Source organism: Nycticebus coucang, chromosome 5, assembly GCF_027406575.1.
Source record: "Nycticebus coucang isolate mNycCou1 chromosome 5, mNycCou1.pri, whole genome shotgun sequence".
Lineage (NCBI taxonomy): Eukaryota > Metazoa > Chordata > Mammalia > Primates > Lorisidae > Nycticebus > Nycticebus coucang.
The window spans coordinates 135,087,512-135,108,637 of record NC_069784.1 but is presented as its reverse complement, the minus strand read 5'-3'; the positions used below and the strand labels follow the sequence as shown (position 1 = coordinate 135,108,637).

Genomic DNA, 21,126 nt, shown 5'->3' with positions numbered 1-21,126 from the left:
TTTTCCCAGTTCTCCCTTCTCTTTTTTTTTTTTTAATATGGGGAAGTTTTTATTTTTTATTTTTTGCAGTTTTGACCGGGGCTGGGCTTGAACTTGCCACCCCTGGTATATGGGGCTGGCGCCCTACTTCTTGAGCCACAGGCACTACCCCTTCTTTCCTCTTTCTAGAACTCAGTTACACACACTAAGTGCTCACATTATAACCACAAGTCACGGATATTCTGGTGGATATTCTGGTAGTTTTTCTAGTCCGTTCTCTCTGTACTAACTACATTTGATAATATTTCTACTGCTAGCTCTACAAGTTCACTATTTTTCTTCTGCACCATCTACTTACTCCGTTGCTATCTCATCCAGTGTACTTGTCATTTCAGATATTTATTGTTTATCTTCAGAAAGGCCATTTGGATCTTTTTTATATCTTTTATTTTTCTCCACTTATTCATATTGTCCTTGAAATAATGTAAATCTGCAGAATCTCAGATTTGGCAACAGATTCTTAACCACGACACAAAATCATGAACAAAAGAAAAAATAAACTGACTTCATCAAAATCCAAACGTTTGTACATCAAAGGACACAATCAAAGTGAAAACAACCCACAGAATGGGATAAAATACTTGCAAATTCTGTATCTGATGAGAGACTGACATAAAGAATATACAAAAAAATTCCTAAACTCAATAATAAAAAGATAAAACACAGAGAAAGAATCTTCCAAAAAAGATAAACAAATGATCAACAAGCACCTGAAAAGATAAGCACAAGCATTCAGGAAATGAAAAGGCCATCCTGACCATCAGGGAAGGTCAGTCCAAGGCCCTCATCAGGAGCAGATGATGGCACCAGGCTTCTCCGACAGGCTGCGGAACCGTGAACCAAATAAACCCCTTTTCTTTACAAATTACCCAGCTTCAGGTATTCTTTTACATTCCAAAACAAACGGATTATGACACTCATTAAATGAAACATTGATCAGTCATATGAACAGATGAGGTATGATTCATGCTATGATGAAATTTGAAAACACTGTGCTAAATGTGCGAACCACTAGGCTAAATAAACCAGCTGCAAAAACCCCCACATATTATATAGTTCAATTAATAAAAAATATCCAAAATAGGTAAATATACAGACAGAAAGTAAATCAACAGTTGCTTAGGACTGAGAGGGCTAGGAATTGTTTTGGGGGAGAACGACAGCTAACAGGTATAGGGTTGCTTTTTGAGGTGATTAAAATGCTCTAAAATTATGGTAATGGCTGCACATACTGTGGATATACTAAAACCACTCATTTGAATACTTTAAATGCATAGATTATATGGCATATTATACCTCAAGAAAGCTATTTTTTTTCAATATAAGTAAAAATAGGATCCCTATTCCTACAGGTCTCTTACTCTCCATGTAAATTCCAGTTTTGGTTAGAGTACTTTCTGAAATCCTATAGATAAGGTTTTATACTAATCCTTTAAGATTGGTATAAACTTTTAACACTATCTCACCTGTTATTTCTAGAAGAAATTATAAAGAACAGTAAATTGGGGAAACTGTACACATCTCTGCACAATCAAATTAGCTCACTTTAATCACTTATTACCCAAATTCTGAAAAATTAAATTGAAAAAGCACTAGCAAACTAGCAGGATTTGAAAGGAAGACTACCCTACTTATGTTAAAACAAGGCGAAATGGGGATTTTATGACAATTTCCACATTAACTCTCATTCAAATACCATTTCCAAGAAGAAAGTTTTTACCAAGTATGTAAGACACAGTCCCTACTGGTCAAAAACAAATAAAAAAGCATAAAAAGAAAGGGCTCTCCTTTTTCATTTATTAGTTCACTATTTCTCTTATGGTGCATTTTATAATTGATGGCATTTTATATTTGATGAAATATTACTCTCTAAAAGCTCTATATCAAAAAGCTAAGTTAAGTATGACTGCTGTTAAAAGAAACGAAGTCTTTTCAAGAGCAGAAACACCAAAGTAAATATGAACCAAAGCAATTTTTTTAAAAAAAGAAAATATTCTGTATAGATTTTCAGAGACTTACTTCAAACGAAGATTCTCGATGTGGTAAAGAACAGAGTGAGCTGGGCACTAACATCACTTCTGACAACGGCTGGACTTTCTGTGAGCCCTTCACGCCTTGAGAGAGCAAGGGGTAGGAAATCCCCCCACCCTCCTGTGTCCCAAGAAATGACCAGCCTCAAATGACCTCCACGTCCTTGTTTATTCTGAAATAAGAGCCACCACTATCTTCCTCAATGATTTCCATGATTTATAAAACTCCATGCTTTCTTCTTTCTATTCGAGACATTACTTATTAATGAACATTTTTTCCCCCATTTTAATAGCCTGAAAAAATCATCTCCTAAACTGTCCCTTGCTCTTTGCCTTTCAGAGTTGTGAAGCCAGGACTCAGGCACAGTATTAAGACCCCTTCCTTCAGATCCATGCTGACTCCTCCAGGTAACAGGCCTTTGGGAGGCCTCTGTGCCTTGTTCCTGACCTATGACCCAGAGATCCAACAGTAGAGTCCAGCTCCTGGTCCCATGCTTTGGACCTTGTCTATCAGGAGCAGACTAAGGAACTGGCTTTGACTCTTTTTGAGATTTGTTTTATTCCTGTTAATGGCTTCTTCTGGTTTCACAGTTTGTCATTCTCTATAAACAAAGTAGTAAGTTATAGGGATTTTGTCTCTGTTGGAGAAAGATGACAGAGAAAAATGATTTGTTAGTTTTTTCTGTTTGTCTAGCTGTCTGTGTTTGAGTTCAAATGAATTAAGAACTTCAGGTCCACCAATAAGAGGATCTCTAAACTGGTAAATTTTGTATTTGTATTTATGCTTGATTCATAGCTAAAATTTAAAAATTGAATAGATAAGCTTTCTCTCTATGTATGTTTATTTACATCTATAACTCAAAAAAGCCTCTCACTGTGTATTTTCCTACTCTAAATGGTATTACCAAATTAAATTTATAAAATCTCTTAAAAGACCTTGATTCTGACTGCCTTACAAATAAATAAGCATAGTTGTCTTTTGACATCTGTAGGGGTTTGGTTCCAGGACCTCCCATAGAAACCAAGATCCTGGATATTCAAGTCCCTGATAGAAAAATGACATAACTTGTTTAATGTGAATAGAGGCTCATGGTTTTCCAGGCCACTAGTTTTCAACTGGAGATTCTCATCACTTACCTATGGAGTTTTATTAATACACACAGATGTTTAGTACATATTCCAGACTTACAGAATCTCTCTGCTTGATATTCTTGGCATATTCTAAACTATATGACTGGTATATCCATGGTATATATTACGACTATCATATGTTACAACCGTACTATTTTGCAAAAGATTGTGTTTCCATTTTTATAAATTAGATGCAATATCCCCTCTTTCTTGAAAATAATCATTATGTTTTTAAATATTTTGGCAAGAAAGAATCTTAGACTGACCTATATATTGTCTTAATGCCACAGACACAACCAATTACTTTATCAATTACTTTATTCTTATAATAAATCCTCATTAGATCTTTCACTTTTGAAAATTGTTAGTAGCAAATTAACCACACAGCTTGTCATTACAGACAGGGTTTTATTTGACTCTGCTGCTTCCCTGACAGCACTTCCAATCAGCTAAAGGCCAGAGTGCTTGTCTCCATCAAGGACGGGTGATCCTAGGGTTCATGGTAAAGGGGTATGGCAGGCAACTTTTGAGTCACTAAATCCTTCTGATGAGATGTTTAAGCAACTCAGAGAACATAACAGTGGACTAAGTCAGGGTTTCTGGAACTCTAATGAAGAATAAGATGGATTCATGAGACAGCTGCCTGAAGATCAAGAGGAGTAAGAATTACCTAAGACTGAAAGAACTAATGAGGAACGCCTATCGGTTTTGTTTGAAATACTGTCACTGTTATGTTCTATCTTCTGGATATGTAAAGAAGCCCCTTCTCTTTTTTCTCGTAAGCTATCTAACTCCTTACAATTTAGTAGGCTATGTTTTTATAACTAAAAGTCACCATTAATAATTTTGTAATAAATTGTCCAAGGCAGTTATCTTTCACACTGGTGTGAATGAAGTAACTTAATACTTTTCTAGAAAGAAATGTGGCAACATATCTTTTTTTTAGAGACGGTCTCACTTTATTGCCCTCAGTAGAGTGCCGTGACATCACACAGCTCACAGCAACCTCCAACTCCTAGGCTTAGGCGATTCTCTAGCTTCAGCCTCCTGAGTAGTTGGGACCACAGGCACCCACCACAATACACGGCTATTTTTTGTTGCAGTCTGGCCAGAGCTGGGTTCGAACCCACCACCCTTGGTATTTGGGACCAGTGCCCTACTCACTGAGCCACAGGCGCTGCACAGGGCAACATATCTTAAGAGCCTCAAAACTCTAAATATGACCTGAGAATCTATCTGAAAGAAATAATCTAAAATACTGAAAATTTTACAAAAATATTTTTATAAAGTCAGTAATTGTAAGTAGAATTATATATGCTACTATATTATAAATACTGTGTATAAATGCTAATGATTCAAACAATTAAATTATGAGAGAAATTCAGTTTGCCATTGTTTATCATAGGAAAATACCTATGATGATAGTTTATAAGGAAGAACTACAGAGAGGAAAAAATACACACACCCAGGGAAAAAATCCAGAAAAGAAATAAGTCAAAATGTTAATGTAACTATTTTTAGAAGACAGGATTAGGACTGGTTACTTTCTTACTATACTTTTCCTATTTTTCCATAATGGACAAGTGTTGCTTTTATAATCAAAGAGATTTCTAACTGATTAAGTAAGTTTTATAACTTTCACTCACTTTTATGAGGCAGCAACTAGATCTCAAAAATACTAGTCTTGAATACAGTGCAGAATGTTTAAAAACTGAAAAGTGCTTCTATACAGCTAAGGACACAACAATCAAAGCAACAGACAACCTTCAGAATGGGAAAATATATTTGCATATTATGAATTTAACAAAGGATTGATAACTTGGAGGTACAGAGAACTCAAATTAATCAACAAAAAAAGACCCACCAATCCCATATATCAGTGGGCAAGAGACATGAATAGAACCTTCTCAAAGGAAGACAGACTAATAGCTAACAAACATGAAAAAATGCTCATCATCCCTAACCTCCAGAGACCACCTGAGGTATCATCTAACCCCAGTGAGATTAGCTTATATCACAAAATCCCAAAGTTGCAGATGCTGGAGCAGATGTGGAGAGAGGGTAACACTTTTACACTGTTGGTGGGACTGCAAACTAATACAGCCTCTTTGGAAAGAAGTATGGAATATCCCCAAGGAACTCAATTAGATCTCCCATTGGCCCCAAAATCCCACTACTAGGCATCTACCCAGAAGGAAAAAAAAAATCATTTTATCATAAGGACACATGCACTAAATTGTTATCACAGCTTAATTTACGATTGCCAAGACGTGGAAACAACCTAAATGCCAACCAACTGAGGAATGGATTAACAAACTGTGGTATATGTACACCATGGAATACTATTCAGCCATAAAAAAGATGGAGATGTTACATCTTTTGTATTAACCTGGATGGAGCTGAAACACATTTTTTCAGTAAAGTATCACAAGAATAGAAAAGCAAATATCCAATGTACTCAGTACTACTATGAAGCCAGTAGACAATCTGACACATGCCCACCTAGGAGAAAGACTCATTTCAATGCAAGTTGGGGGGAGGGAAATGGGCAGGGAGGCTGGGGTGCTCCCAGTGAACAGGCACAGTATGGGAGTGTCTGGCACACCTTTCCCAGGCAGGACAGAACTACGAGAGGGAGTCTCCCTAAGAAATTCAAATGTGGTGACTTGGTTGTTTGAACCGTCACATTAACCGGAAACAAAAAAAAGAAATGAAAACATAATAAAAATACACTAAATGAAAAGAGTATTAATCCAATATAAGGACACATCAAGTTAAACTGAAAAAAAAAAAAAAAACTTCCTAAGAAAAAGAAAACTGTGCCTACGGACATCAACAAGTCATTTAATCAGAAGTGTTACATTTCTGGTTTTAGTAGCATGACTTATGACTCTCCCAGGGCAAGAATTCCAAACACCTGTAGGAATAATATGTAGAACAGGCCACGATTACAGCAAAAGAGGGAATTTGGAACAGCTGGATCCCAAAAACATTTTCTCCTTTCTTTGGCTTCCACAGACAATGAGGGGGTGGGGAAAGTGTTTCTTGAATAATGGAGGTAATTGTAGCTATTTTTAAAAGGATCTATTTTCAATGCATATTTGATGACTTTCTAAGAAGATTAATTATGATGGGTTTGCTGCCTTTTCCCTGTAAAACAAAACCAAAAAAAAAAAAAAAGGAAGAAAAAAAGAAACATAATAAAGACAGCTAATTCTGAGCATTTAATATAGAAGGGGCCTATTTCATTTACTCTTAGTAACAACATCAGAAATAGGTGTGTTTTTGCTTTACCAATGAAGAAAGGGATTAACAGAGATTCAATTACTTCCTCAAAATCATATAACTAGAACCAAAAGGTAACATTCAAAGTCTGATACCAAAAGCTATGCTGTAACCAATATATCCACTGCCTCCTGTATCCAGCAAGTATGGGCAAAGAACCTACTAATTGTTAGGCACTATGTCAGGAATTGGGATACAAAAGCAAGCAAAAAAACAAATCCCCATGGAATTTACTGAAGGCAAAGATAATAAACAAATATGTGCACAAGTATCAATTGTGAATGGTGGCGTGCAACATGGGGCAAAACTACAGGGCTCTAAGGACACAGAACAGAAGGAGGAAGATTTCAGGGATGACCCTAAAAGTAAGCACTGCCTGAGAGAAGACATGAAGTAAAACTCCTGCACCTTAACATTATGTATGACCCGTACACGTGTGTATACATATGTGCCATATATTTCATATATGAGATATATATTATCAGATATATATTTTGCACTAAGAAAGAATTCTTTCTTCCTTAAGGACTGCTCTATGTGAAAACTTTAAATATAGGTCAGTGTTTTACAAAGAAAAACAAATAAATTACCTAAGGTATTCACATATTCCAACCCCAATTTTAACTCTAAATTAATCTAGAATTTTAAACTCATCTTTACAATTCTTGTACTTTAAGAATATGAGACCATGGGGCGTGCCTGTGGCTCGGTGGGTAGGGTCCCGGCCCCATGTACCGAGGGTGGCAGGTTCAAACCCGGCCCCGGCCGGCTAAAACAGCAGCGGCAACTGCAACAACAACAAAAAAGAACATGCAGCCAAGAGAACAGTCTTGAGAGCCAAGGACAGATGCATTCTTACTCCTGCTTTCAGGTAACAATGCTATTTTCAAGGAAGAAGTATTCAGAGTCTAACCTTGCCTAGCTCTTTCACAATTCCATTCGATCATTTAGTGGATAAATGCTGTAACTTGTTCTGACTTAGTCTCAAGGAGACAAAAGAGCCCTACTACCCATAAGACTTGCATTAGTAAATGTTTACTTCCTTATCTGAATAAGAATTAAATGCTTTCACATCCAACAAACTAACTCCAAAATGTTTGTGAGAAAACCAAGTTATATCTACATTTTTATGTTCTTACATAAAAGACTTTAGGATTTTAAATAAAATTAATCTTATCAAATTTTCTCCCAAAATTTCCCCACTACAAAGACTAAAAAGGTTGACAATTTCTGTTAATTTGACATCTCTAAACTAGCTACTCTCTAATGAGCCTTATTCAGAAAGTTCTGCAGTTCAGCAGTAACATCAAACAGCCTGTTCTACTACAAAAAAGCTTCCACTGAAGACACCGATCTGATGAGCTTTAAGGCTCAGTATCTGCTTTTCTCCACAGAAGGTTTACTTCCGAAATAACACTAAAATGAAATCCATTATGAAATGCTTCTGATAGGTTTCCTACTATATTCTTACTAGATTTTCCTGCTAATTTATAAACACATGGCACCCATATGATCCATGAGACTAATACTTCAACTAAGGCCTGCAAAATACAACAAATGAATGTACTTGTAAATCAGAAACAAATCTTCATTTTGCCTGTTAGTGAATAAACATCTAAAGGCAAATGGCACGCCATCACACAGCATGAGGGCTGCAGGGATCTAAGAATGCACCCCAGACAGGTACTGCCGAGGGTATAATATTCCTTTTAAATTACAGTCATTAAAAATACATCTCTTAAAAAGGGGAAAGCATTTAAACATAATATACATGCTGAAAACACGGTCATTTATTTTAAATAATAGTTCTATAAATATAAAAGACCACCATAACCTAAGCTGTGTGTCTGTTTTTGTTACTGAAGATGTTTCTAATCTACAAATTCTGTTATCCCAGATGAACTAAATAATTAAAGAAAACTAGCTGGATCAGCTTGCTACAGTCAGCTCAGATAGCTCAGATTCCAAAAACAAATAAAATTAAACTTCATGTAAGATCTGGCAACGTATTTTCTGTATATGACATACAGAATCGCATCAATTTCAACTTTAGTAACAATTCAAAGTATGAAGACTTAAAATTATAAATGCACTAGTTAAGAAATTGTGCTCTATGATTAGCTTTTTATTTTAAAATAAAAACATGCAATGTGTTAATTATAAAAATTTTAGGAAAAATTAGTATGTATCCTTTAATCTTTTTTTCTGTGCCCATAAACTTTTTTTGTGGGGGGAGAGGGGGGATCATTCCTGTCTCTTTTATTAAAGAGTTAGAAAGCAAACCAGACCTGGCAACCAAGGGCTGAGGTACTGGCCAAAAAGGTGGAGTGGGCTCAGGCCTTGGGGATTCAAGGGCCAAGAAAGTGGAGGGGTCAGGCCTTGGGGATTCAAGGGCAAGATGATGGCTGGGGAGGAACCAAGGAGACCATGGCAGCAGCTGAGGAGGTACCAAAGGGTGCTTTCAGGCACTGGGGCCATCAGCTGGTTCTGTGGGCAAGGGAGGAGGCTCCAAGGTAGGCTGGGCGGGCCTGGAATCTCCCTGAGGCCGCCCTGCTGTGTCTACCTAGATCATCCACTGATCCTGATCCTGCTCATCGCCTTCCATGTCCACCTCATTGACCTCTCATCATCAGGTGACTCATTGTAGTCACTCCTCTGGCCCATGTCCAGCATGTCCTCATAATCTTCTGAGTCCTCTTCACTATCCTCACCATCTTCATCATCCTTCTCTTCTCACAGTGCTCTGAAGCAGACTTGCCACTGGGAACCAGGCTGTTGTCTTTCTCTGCAATGCCCTGAAGCCACACCTGCTGCTGCCCGGCCTGCTGCTCCAGCTGTCTCCCCAACACAGGGTTGATCCAGATTAAACCAGTGCCTCGGTCACATGGGGGAAGAGTGAGAGGAACAAGGTGGGCATGACTCCTGGATAGCTCTTTGACCTTGGCCAAGTCACTTAACCTCTTTGGGCCTCAGTTTCCTCATCTCACTGGGAACCAGAGCCGGCAGCTGGTGGCAACCCAGAAGCACTTCACTCAGATTCCCATAAAGTTTTTTGTAAAGGGGATCATATCGAGTATTAGTTAGGATTTTAAGGAGTCCAACTCAAATTAATAGTATAAACACAAATAAAGAATTTATTACCTCACCTCTCACATCAAAAGAAAAGGGATGAATCCAACATAAAGAACAACCAGCCATTGACCTCTCTTGGTCTCTCTGCATTTTTCTGGAGGTTAACATCACGGTTTGAGACCAAACTACTTCCCAGTGAGACTGACAACTGCTTCAGGGAGCAAGCTCTAGGCTCATGGCTTCACAGTATGTATTTCACATAGTAAAACAAGTGTTTCTCTCACTCAGCTCCAATTTGAAAAAATCCCAGGGAAGACCCCTAATGGGCAGACTTGAATGGAGTGTCTATCCCTACAGCCAGCAGGCTGTTAGAAAAGGGCAGCTGCAATTTGTACCATGCAGCTAGAGTCCAGAGAAGAATACCCCACCCCAGATGAAGGAGAGGGAAGCTGGTAGAGAAATATGTATAAGCTGAGCAGCCACCTCAAATTTTGGCCATCAACCTCTGCAAATACTGTTGTATAATCTGCTTTCTTCATTGAACACAACCCAGTGGTGGGTATATACACAACTGAAGCACTGGATAAGCTTTTTGAAAATGGATACTCAAGTCGCACCCAGCAGGACTTCCATCATAAACATTTTCCCATGTCGCTAAATATTCTTTAAAAAGTTTTTAATAGCTTACAGAATTCTGATGTGGTTCTAAGTTTTTTAATGTAATATTATGACTTAAATCCAGAAAAATCACATACCATCATGATCCTTTTTGGACATAATACTCAAAAAGAATTTTATGAAAGCACCAACCACTGACATCTCTGCCAGCTTTTTCAGGAACTATGACAAAGGATTCTTTGTGGAGAGTGGGGAGATTACGCAGAGGGTGGAGACAATAAGGTGATCCTCTGAGACTTACCAGTAGTAAAAATCTGAGGGGATATTTTAAACAAATATCTTTAAGGGACATGGACACACTAGATCCCAAATTAAAACAAGAAGAGCAAGGTTTATCATCAAGCTAATTAAAGACTAAAGATTTTAAAAACAAACACACTATATAGCCCAGCCAAGTGAGGAAAGTTTATGACAAGAGGAAAGAAAGCAGCCTGTGTTAAGCCTAGAAAATAAGAAGCTACGAATAAGACTTTGTCACACTGCCTCTCATACCAGAAGCAAGGGTGAGCCTGACAAGGATGTGAGCCAACCTAGGTGGGCTAACGTTAGTCACTAAGATCGTTCAACTCACTTCCCTTGTTAATGTCATGCTCACCAGTCAATCTCTTAATTATACTTTGGTTTTCTACAGGGAAGGGAATACACTTGACTACCCAAGTATACAGACAAAGCTGAGTATCTGTGCCTGAGAAGCAGAAGCTCTGTGAGTGCCTAGACCCTGATTATCCTACCAAGTTAAGGCCAACTGATAAAGAACCTGCAGGGTCATCAGCCAATCTTCACCTTGATTATTCTGCCAAATTAACACCAACTGATAAAAGACCTGCAGGGTCATCAGTCAATCTTCTTTTCTGACATCCTTTCCATACTCTCTTTAAAGGTATTTCCAATAGCCCTACTGACTGGCAACATTAAAGTCTTCAAATAATCTACACACCACCTGGTCAAATGAGAGGTTTGAGACAACAGAATGCTATGAGTAAAAATATAATCATTGAGGAATGAGGAATTATTAAATAACAGGAAGTTATTAAGGCAAATGTATCCAGTAAGCAGTAAGACCTATTTCCCACATTTCAGTGTTCAAAATGAGATTTGTCAGACACCAAGAGATCACGTATGAAGGAAGGAGAGCAACTTCTAACAATATGACAATTAGAAGGAAGCACAAAGTCTTCTTGAGAGTCAAGTTGTCTCTTTCCAAAACATGAAGTTTCTGCCATCACTGGAGTCCTTTCTTACCGCTTCTTGATGACTCCTCCTCTCTGTCATCCCCACCAATGGTATCTATTGATATAATGGCCTAAAGGCATGCCCATCACTGATGCTGCACCAATAATCTGGATCTTCGCCAAAGGATGACTTTGCCAGGGAGAATAGGCAACAACCAATCTCAAGACTGAAACAAGCAGACTCACACGGTCATTCAAGTTGAGAAAAAGGTCAAATTGCCTAGGTAAGATGATATTCAAGTACTTTCTTAGTACTTGAAACCCATTTTTTCGAATGAACTTACAAGAACCAGAGCATACAAAGTAAGTAAAAAATCATTGGTTTAAAAAGTTATTGTTAGGCTCGGCGGCTGTGGCTCAAGCAGCTAAGGCACCAGCCACATACACCTGAGCTGGTGGGTTCGAACCCAGCCCAAGCCCGCCAAACAACAATGACGGCTGCAATCAAAAAATAGCCGGGCGCCTGCACTCCCAGCTACTTGGGAGGCAGAGGCAAGAGAATCGCTTGAGCCCAGGAGTTGGAGCTCGCTGTGAGCTGTGATGCCATGGCACTCTACCCAGGGCAACAGCTTAAGGCTCTGTCTCAAAAAAATAAAAATAAAAAGTTATTGTTAAATTCATGTAACATATACTTATATGGTCAGCAAATGAGAATGATGAGGCTATTTTTTAGCATAAATAGCTTAAATAAAGGGTTACAGTAGACAGGAGCATTGTATCAGCTTTAATATCCAATTTGGTCTCTTTTTTTAAGGGCATAGATCCAAGAAATCACAAAGATATATTGTTCTAAATTAGTTTTAATAGCTCTCCTAGTAATCTCAGGATCCTCCTAAAATGACCCAGAAGCTTGAAAAAGACATTATAAGTAATGTTTATTTCCAAGTTTAATCACTAACAATCACAACTGCTATCCTTATCATGAATTCTTCATCAAAAATAAGGACAAGAGGTGAGCATAACTGACAGCAAGCAGTAAAACTATAATAGAGTCGTATCACCTCTCAACTTGTTTTGCGTTCCTCAATCATTGCATAACTCACATGTCAGGAGGGCAGCACACACCGAGCAGATGTGCTGGGCTGGCTGGCTGGCATCCGCCGCAGTGTTGCACCTGAAGTACAGCTTTGAAAGCCAGCATGCACAGGCCTGAATTCTACAAAAGACCTGAGCATTAATATAACCTTTCTAATCAATGACACCCAGCCATGACATGACAAAGATGAGTGAGAACATTATTTATGCCAAAACCAGTTAACCTGGTAGCAGAAATTACCACGTTGCTGGTCTCCAATGTTTTAAAAGGTGGCATTCTGAACATTTTGAAGATGCATGTTTAACTTCTTTAAAGTGTTAAAACATATTAAAAATTCAATTAAACAATTGGATAACCACTGCAATATCTTTCACCAAAGATCTACAGGAAGTTTATCAGAGATCAGGTCTGTGTATCAACAAGATGGTGACAAAGAAAGCATAAAAAACAAAAAATAACAGCTTTGTTAAGTAGTCTGCTTTACAGATTTGCTATTGTAAAATTAACTGCAATGTTGCTAAGAAAAACATTTCTAAGATCTTCTTGTTCCGTACACTGCTGTTCACTTAACGTTGGATGAAGCCCATTATCCTGACCTATTTTTATTATAACAAAGACAGACAGAAAGCTGACTGAAAAATCAAGATTTCTTTTTATCAGTCATTTCTACAGCATTTTCTTTTCTTTTTTTTTTTTTTTTTAAGAGACAGGGTCTTACTTTGTCACCCTCAGTAGAGTGCTGTAGCATGACAGCTCACAGCAACCTCCATTCCTTGGGCTTAGGCAATTCTCTTGCTTCAGCCTCCCAAGTAGCTGGGACTACAGGCGCCCGCCACTACACCCAGCTATTTTTTGTTGCACTTTGGCTGGGGGCCGGGTTTGAACCCGCCACCCTCAGTATATGGGGCCTGCGCCCTACTCACTGAGCCACAGGCGCCCATCTACAGCACATTTTCATTTCTCTGCCCTTTCTTCTTTTACCTGAGAATGTTCATGTTCATTTTTTCCCAGAATATGGTTACATACAACTATAACTTTTAATCTACCCATTTGGATAATGGATTCTTCATGGTGGTTAAAGACATGGACTTGTGCAGCCAGACCTTTGGTCATTACCAACTTGTGAAACTTTGGACGAGATATTTAACCTGTGTGCCTCAATTTCCTTATCTATAAAAGAGAGATAATAATGGGCCCTACCAAACAGGGTTGTTGGAAGGATTAAACAAGTTATTGAAAGTGAAGGCAATGGACTATTTTAAGCAATTAGTAAGTGTTAACTATTACTACTTTTTAGACAAACTGGCAGGTGACAGTGTGGCTACTGCTCAAAACTTTCCAACAAAACTTCTTTTGATGTATTCAAAAGAAACAAAAGAAAGACTCGTTTCACCCTGTACCATCACTTACTTACAGAAGTTGTTCCTTAAAAGTTCACAGAAGTATCTCAGAATTAAGGAAAGTAAGGCCATAATTTTGTTCACTTATAAAAAAATAAAACAAATTTGTTTGGGCCAACTGGGTAAAGATAAGCAAGAATGTGGTTTCTGTGCTCAGTTCTAAGTACAGCAACACATTTATAATGTCTTCAAGCAGGAAAAAGAAAAGGGACCCTTTACTGCCTTACTCTTAGAACTACAGAGCAAAAGATGCAAGAGAAGCTGTGGAAATCTTTTCAGCGTAGAGGACAGGGGGCAGCCGTTTGCAAGTTTACTCTGGGATGCAAAGGACAAGGAGTAAGAGGACACTGGAACACAGAAACAAGAACCATAAACATTGGTACACAAAAGAGGAAATTCTTAATTATGGTGAGTTTGTTGTCCAAATTAAAAAATACAGACATAAAAGTAGTCTCTACGAAAGAATGACAACAAACGTTTGGGGTACCAAAGTTCCATCTCAGAGCTTCCTGCGGTAGCAAAGTCTTAGACAAATCAATCCCTAACTTTACGTGCACGTGTGAGCAACAACCTGCACAAAGCTACCTACCATTTAAAAAGGACAGTGAAAGGCCCTCAGGAAAACAAACCAATCTGCCTGTCTGCAGTTTCTCACCGGAGAGACAGCAAGCATTCTGAGGAGCGGGCAAGCGAAGGGAAGGAGAATGCGGGGACGTGGCCGGTGTGCATTCGATGACCAAGTGTCTCCTTTACTCGAATGGGGGCGGAGGAGAGGACCGATTTCTCTCAGTAATGCTGAGAGGAATTTCAGCGAGGCCACACTTCACAAGCTCGGACCGGGGTAGGGAGGAGGGAGCCGCACTCTGCTCTCAGCCCCCGCCGCGCTCGGGGTGAGCTGCCGAAGCCCGCAGGAAGGCCCGCAGGCTGTGCACCGAGCGGACCCCCGCCACGCTGCAATCCCGGGAGAAGCGGCTCAGCGGACCCGGCCGTGCTCCCCCGAGACCCAAAGATGCACCGCGCCCCTCCCAACCCAGCCCGCAGAACCTGGATGCTTCTCTCCCCACCTGGCGGGAAGCTGAGGCCCTCGGGCCCCCGCCGAGCTCCGGCCGGGACCTGAGCCGCTCCCAGCGGGCAGCCGGCTGCGACCGCCACACTCACCTCGCCGCCAGGCAACACTCGAGGTCGGACTCAGGTTCCGGCGGCGGCGGCGGCTCCTCCATGGCGGCGACAGGGGTGACGGCGAAGGCAGGAGGGGGGGGCCAGCTCGGCGGCGGCTTCTCTCATCCGTGCACGGAGCCCCGCATGGCCGCGGCAGGCCGTAAGCTGCAGCCTGGCGCGGGAGACCCGCGCGCCAAAGTGCGGGAGTGACTCGGCTCCGCCTCCGCCTCTAGCCCGCCGCAGGAGCCGTGCGCGCCGCGGCCATCTTGGAAACGGCGACCGGCCGAGCGCCGGGCTACGGCGGGCGGCGAGGGACAAGCCTCCTGAGGAGGCGGCGGCGGCGGCCGGACCGCACAGGGCGGGGACGGCCGGGAAGGGCGGAGCGGAGGAGCCGCGGCCGGGGCGCCCGCAGGTGTCAGCGCGATTCCGCCTGGGGCCGGAGCGCGCCCGGTCGCCCGGTTTCGCTGGACGGCAGGGACTGCGGGGCCCTGGAGTGCGGAGCGTGATGTGCGGCGGGGCGGGCGCGCTCGAGGCTGCGCGGGCGGCCATCCGGGAGAGCGCCCCGACCCGCCGACTCCACGGGACACCGGCTGGGCGGTGTGGCCTGGGCTCAGCAGCGCTTAAAAATTCCTGAAATTAAAAATGCCAGTAGATTATCGGCAGAAGTCCATGCCGCCCGCGGTCCCATCTTTCAGAAATGGGGATTGATGTCACCTAGGCGCTCACAGCTGAGATCCCGTGAAAGCGCAGTACTTCTGCATACTCAGATTTGTGAGGCTTGAAATAAAGTCTCTGGAAACAGACCATTAGAGTGACCCCCATATCAACCGGGCAGGAGGGAACGCTATTTTCACCCCAGTAACACAAGGTCAGATACCGATCTTCTGGAAACTTGGACTGTAATGCCCCGACACTGGAGAGGGGGAAAAAGGAAAAAAGAAGTTCTTATTTCAGAGTTACAGAATACTGTTGAAATTCCAGTGCGTCCTTTACTCTTGGAACGCCTTGAGGCTTCACAGTTTTAAGTTACAGATATTTACAACATTTTCCATGGAGTGAAATCAAGAGTTAATTCAAAAATAGCATCTTCTCAAATTAAGTAGTGCAAATGTGCTAATTTTTGAGAGCACATTTGGTAGAGCTTTGGTATGTAAAATGTGTGTTTTGAACAATGTTGGTAAGAAAACTGGCCAAGACAGAAAAATTTAAATATGATTACAGGAAGGTTGTATTTAAAGGCCAGTTATGAAATGAGCTATGTTGTACTGAAAGTACTTTCAGAAATTTCTCTATGATTGAAAAAGTGCTTCATTCCGTTTTCTTTGTTATAATGGTCTGTATTGTGTATATAGCCTGATGGTCCTGAATTTCCAAAACTGACATTTTATTTTTTCAACAGCAGTCATTCAACAAATACTTATTAAATGCCAAATGTGCAGGAACTGTACTAGATGCTGGGGATATATTAATAGCAATGAGCAAAACCGTCTTTCCCTTTTAGAGCTAACAGCCTAATGAGGGGAAAGAGAGAGAAAAAAAAAAGTATTCAAAAACAACGAATTGACTTTATCTTAATTAAAACTATATATTTTTTAAAATCACTGAATCATTTCCATTTTATAAAGAAAACTCAGCAAAAAGTATTTCCCAGGTTTCCATAATTCTAGCTCTCTATTGTTCTTTTACAGTTTTCTGGGGCCAGAACCCTTCTTAGAAGCTGTGTTAGAGATTTTAAATGTTAATGAAATAAATCCCTCTGTTCTCAACAGCACCATGCTCTGTATTCTTCAGTGTTGGTACTTCACTGTGACTACGGAGTTTAAGCTAGCTGGTGTGCTGTGCGTCCAAGTCACAAACACTCAGCCAATGCAAGTCAACAGTAGGGAGACCCTTTGGCTTGTTTTTCAGTTTCCACTTGCAAGTTCTGTTTTAGCGGAAACCAAACACATTTACACTTACCTAATAGGTATAGAAACCAAAGTTAACTGGTACTAAATACTCAACGTAAGTGCAGTCACTCTTTGCTCCTTCCCCTCTGGGGATCTGGGGAAGCTATTTCTCTGGCTGAACCTCTCCCACCTTCACTTCTACTGTGTCTCCCAGCATCTCAACTAGGCCCTCCTAGCATTACCTTGCTCCATCCCTTTCCACCTTCTCCGCTCTTGAGTGTATGTGCTTCAGGGCATGTGCCACTCTTCTGCCATCTGCCTAGCCACTGAGCACCTCTGAAGCCCTGCACGGTGTCTGACACGTAGTAGGAACTCAGTGTTATTGTATTCATGAAGCAGTTTTTAGAAAACATTAATGAGCTACTATTACAGTTAGATTTTGTCTCTAAATTTTTATTATTGTTAGGACATGGCTAGTCTCGTTGCCTTTAATCATGTCCTTAAGAACAATGACAACAAAATCTTCAGAGAATTGCCTCTCTAAATCCTCAAGACTCAATTCACATAGCCCTTATTGAATTTCTTTACAATGAGTTATGAAAACTAAAATTCTACCAAAGATCTACTTTACTTTTGAGCCCAATTTTGAGACACACAAAACCGATTACATACTGACATGCAAGTTCCTTCTGCTTTGCTCAAAAACTCAGAAGCCTTGGACACACGCTGCCACTATTACGAAGTCTCAAACCATTGTGTATATGTCAGCGTAAAGGGCGTGAGTGCAACACCTTAGCATCTTATCAAGGCTAGTGTATTAGCCAATTTTAGGGGTTTTGTAACAAGATGATTCAAAGAGTTTTGTGCCAAAAGACTATAAATAAGATATGTCTTTTTGTAAAAAAAAGAAAAAACAACTAACCTCTATGGCTATGGTTTTCTAAATTATTATTAGCTTGGTGCTGAATTTTACTTAAAATCAGTTTCTGCTTTCCCTGTGGTATACGTGAGCTCTTCCCTTACCCTTCTTAAGTGAGGACAGGACAAAGACTTCACCAGCTTTGGCCCTGGGCCTCCTGGTGGCTCCTCTTCAGCTCCGTCCAGCTCTGCAGAGGCACAGAAAGACAGAGAACAGCAAACATCCCAATCTGCTTGTGACCAGAGGGGGCTGATTCATTTTCCCTCCAGCACACTCGGAGAAAGGCAGACACAGTAAAAGAGCGATAAAAACTTCACTGCCAGTAGTGAGAACGTTAACTAAGATTACACAGGTCCATTCCTCCCCCATAGTGATACAATGACATCTATTAGTCATCTATTTACTATCTACTGGTAAAACACACAGAAATACTGGATGCATATGAAAGGTAATTAGTTACCACACTTTTTAAGCAGCCCTTGCAATGTTAAGTCTCACCCTTCCTGGCTGAGTAGTGGGAAGTCAGATAAAGCCACAACAGGTGGTTTGCCAATTTTTGTTATTTGTCCACCAGGAACAAATCACCCCTCATTTCAGACATTCTTCCTTGGTACAGGAGGAGCCCCAGTGGGGGGAGGCCTCTAAATCAACCCTTGTTAAACAAAGGATAAAAAGTTGTAAGCCTTTTTTAAAAATGGTTAGAATAGTGTCTTTCCCAAAGGAACAAAAGTAATAAAAACGAAGACGTGGCCTTTGACATTTAAAATGTGAAGATGCAAAGGGTGAGGAACTGGGCTGCGGCAGCTGCCACCCAGAGCATGCCACTTCACTTCCTTCTGGAAGCGGAGGCAGAAAGAAACAGGGCAGCCGGTGTTTCTTCATCCTGCTCTGACTTCTCAGTCCACCTCCCCAGGATCCCACAAACACAAGGAATGGAGAGCTCAAGACGCTGGAGTCCCAGGGAGAGCCCACTCTTCCCCTCAGCCAAGAGTTTCAGTGATTTCCCACCAAAACGTCTAGAAACCTCGCCTGATTCTCACCCTTTTTTTTCTCCTCAAATGACCAGGGGTGGGGTTTAGATGACTGTGAAACTGCAAGCAGCAGTTCTTAAATTATTTTCAGATCCCTTCAAATTAGCAAGGATATACTTTGTACATGACAGAACCAGGCAGGAGAGCAGAGATGACCATGGACCAACGACCTCCATGCCCTCTGCCAGAAGCTCCTGCCCTTCACTTTCATGTGGCAAAGCCACTTATCCTTCCAATGCTTGCAGGGGTCCTCAAACTTTTTAAACAGGGGGCCAGTTCACTGTCCCTCAGACCATTGGAGAGCCAGACTACAGTTTAAAAAACAAAGCTATGAACAAATTCCTATGCACCCTGCACATATCCTATTTTGAAGTAAAAAAACAAATCAGGAACAAATACAATCACACTGCCTCATGTGGCCCGCGGGCCGTAGTTTGAGGACCTCTGCTAGAGTTTCTCCCACCAGCTCTGGGAAGACTGCCCTGAGCTCCCGGCCAACCTGCCCTAACTTGATGGCTAGGTGCACCTCCTCAGGGCCTCCACCTGCCTTGAGCAAAACTTTTTTAGCACTCACCACCACCTATCTGCACTAAAAACTGGCCTGATTACATGTATATTTTCTTTTTCTTTTTTTTTGAGACAGAGTCTCACTATGTTGCACTCGGTAGAGTGTTGTGGTGTCACGGCTCACAGCAACCTCAAACTCTTGGACTTAAGCAATTCTCTTGCCTCAGCCTCCCCAGTAGCTGGGACTACAGGTGCTCACCACAACACCCGGCTATTTTCTTGTTGCAGTTGTCATTGTTGTTTAGCTGGCCCAGGCTAGGCTCGAACCTGCCATGTTCAGTGCATGTGGCCGGCACTGTAACCACTGTACTGCGGGCGCTGAGCCTACCTGTATATTTTCTTTTCTCGTGCTCTGCTCAAAAACAGGCAATGTTTCTTGCTTGTCATTACGTCTTCATAACCAAAAATGATATCCTATTCATAGTACATTTTCAGTATTCAGTAAAATGTGTGTTGAAAAATGAAGTGGATGACGTAGGAATACAGGTGGATGGACAGATGGATGGATCTAATTGGGGAAATAAAGCTCAGATACAAATTACTGTGGTACAATAGTAGACTATGAGAAGTGACATAAGGCAGAGGTGTTTGTGAGTTTTTTTTAAAGTGCACCAGTAATTCTAAAGAGTCATTCACAACCAAGGTGGGCACAGTGAGGAAGAAAAATCTATATTAAAAAGTACACATTTGGTGTAAGGATTAAATCAACATTAACTCCACAATATGTGAAGCTCTTAGTCACAAAAATACTCCTAAGACCAGGAATAACCTAGACTCTTACACTGACAGTGGAGAATTGTTACAGTGCTACTGGCTGCTCCAGTATGTGGACGTAACAAAAAATAAAAGTTGTCTAAAATTATTTCGACCAAAGTTAGAGAAAAGTAGTCATGAATAAGTATTAAAATGAGGTTTAAAACAGACGTGTATTACAGTATGGCTCTGGTGCTCATCAGAAATATTTTGAGCCAACCAAAAGCCAGAAATAAGTTTCAAAAAGTTAAAAATTCGTCCTTAGGAAATTTACATTTTCAGAGTGATTTTGCAACTTCATGAAATACTTGAGTTGGAAACATCCTGAGGAGCCATCAAATTTGCCCTTCTTCTCAGAATAAGACTGCTCTTCATTAGTCACAAAAGTATCCAAAGCTTTAATTTCCCAGTTTCATGAGGAAGGCTATTCTGTATTTTGACAAATTTTATTCTTAGGATATTAATTTTGTGACAATCTCCAATCTGTCTCCATATTACGTCTATCCTGTAGTCTACCTAAGTCTACATGAAACAAATCTATTTGATATTTGAAAACAACTATTTTGTGATTCTCCCCAAGAATGACAACAACAATAAATCTTTTCTAGAGTAATCATCTCCTTCCCCCACTCCTTCCAGACTTGGATAGTATTGACCAGAGAGCATTCTACTGAAAGATCTTTCTTATAACAATTTACTTGATAGTTCAGACTTGACTAAAGTTTTGATTAAACTAAGAGAACTTGAAATCATACCTTCTAAACATTTTACCTTAAATTCATTTCAAAATATAATTGGAGCAATGTGTGTGTGTATTTGAAGGATTTAAGAAAAGAATGCTTAATGGCTAATTTTCCTATCTAAACAAAGAGCACAGTATGTTTACAACAACTAGGATCATTCACC

The 21,126-nt window shown here is 40.6% G+C and overlaps 1 protein-coding gene and 1 pseudogene across 1 annotated transcript in view; both read right to left on the bottom strand.

Moving 5' to 3' along the window:
• MAP3K4 (mitogen-activated protein kinase kinase kinase 4) overlaps positions 1 to 15,372 on the bottom strand; it is a 125,665-nt gene extending 110,293 nt beyond the window's left edge. Inside the window, 2 exon segments of the mRNA XM_053591437.1 lie at positions 15,062 to 15,159; positions 15,161 to 15,372. Of these exon segments, the coding sequence (XP_053447412.1) occupies positions 15,062 to 15,159; positions 15,161 to 15,187 (125 nt within the window). The 5' untranslated portion in view covers positions 15,188 to 15,372.
• On the bottom strand, positions 9,049 to 9,427 carry LOC128585984 (anaphase-promoting complex subunit 15-like; annotated as a pseudogene).
• Positions 15,373 to 21,126: the final 5,754 nt, after the last annotated feature.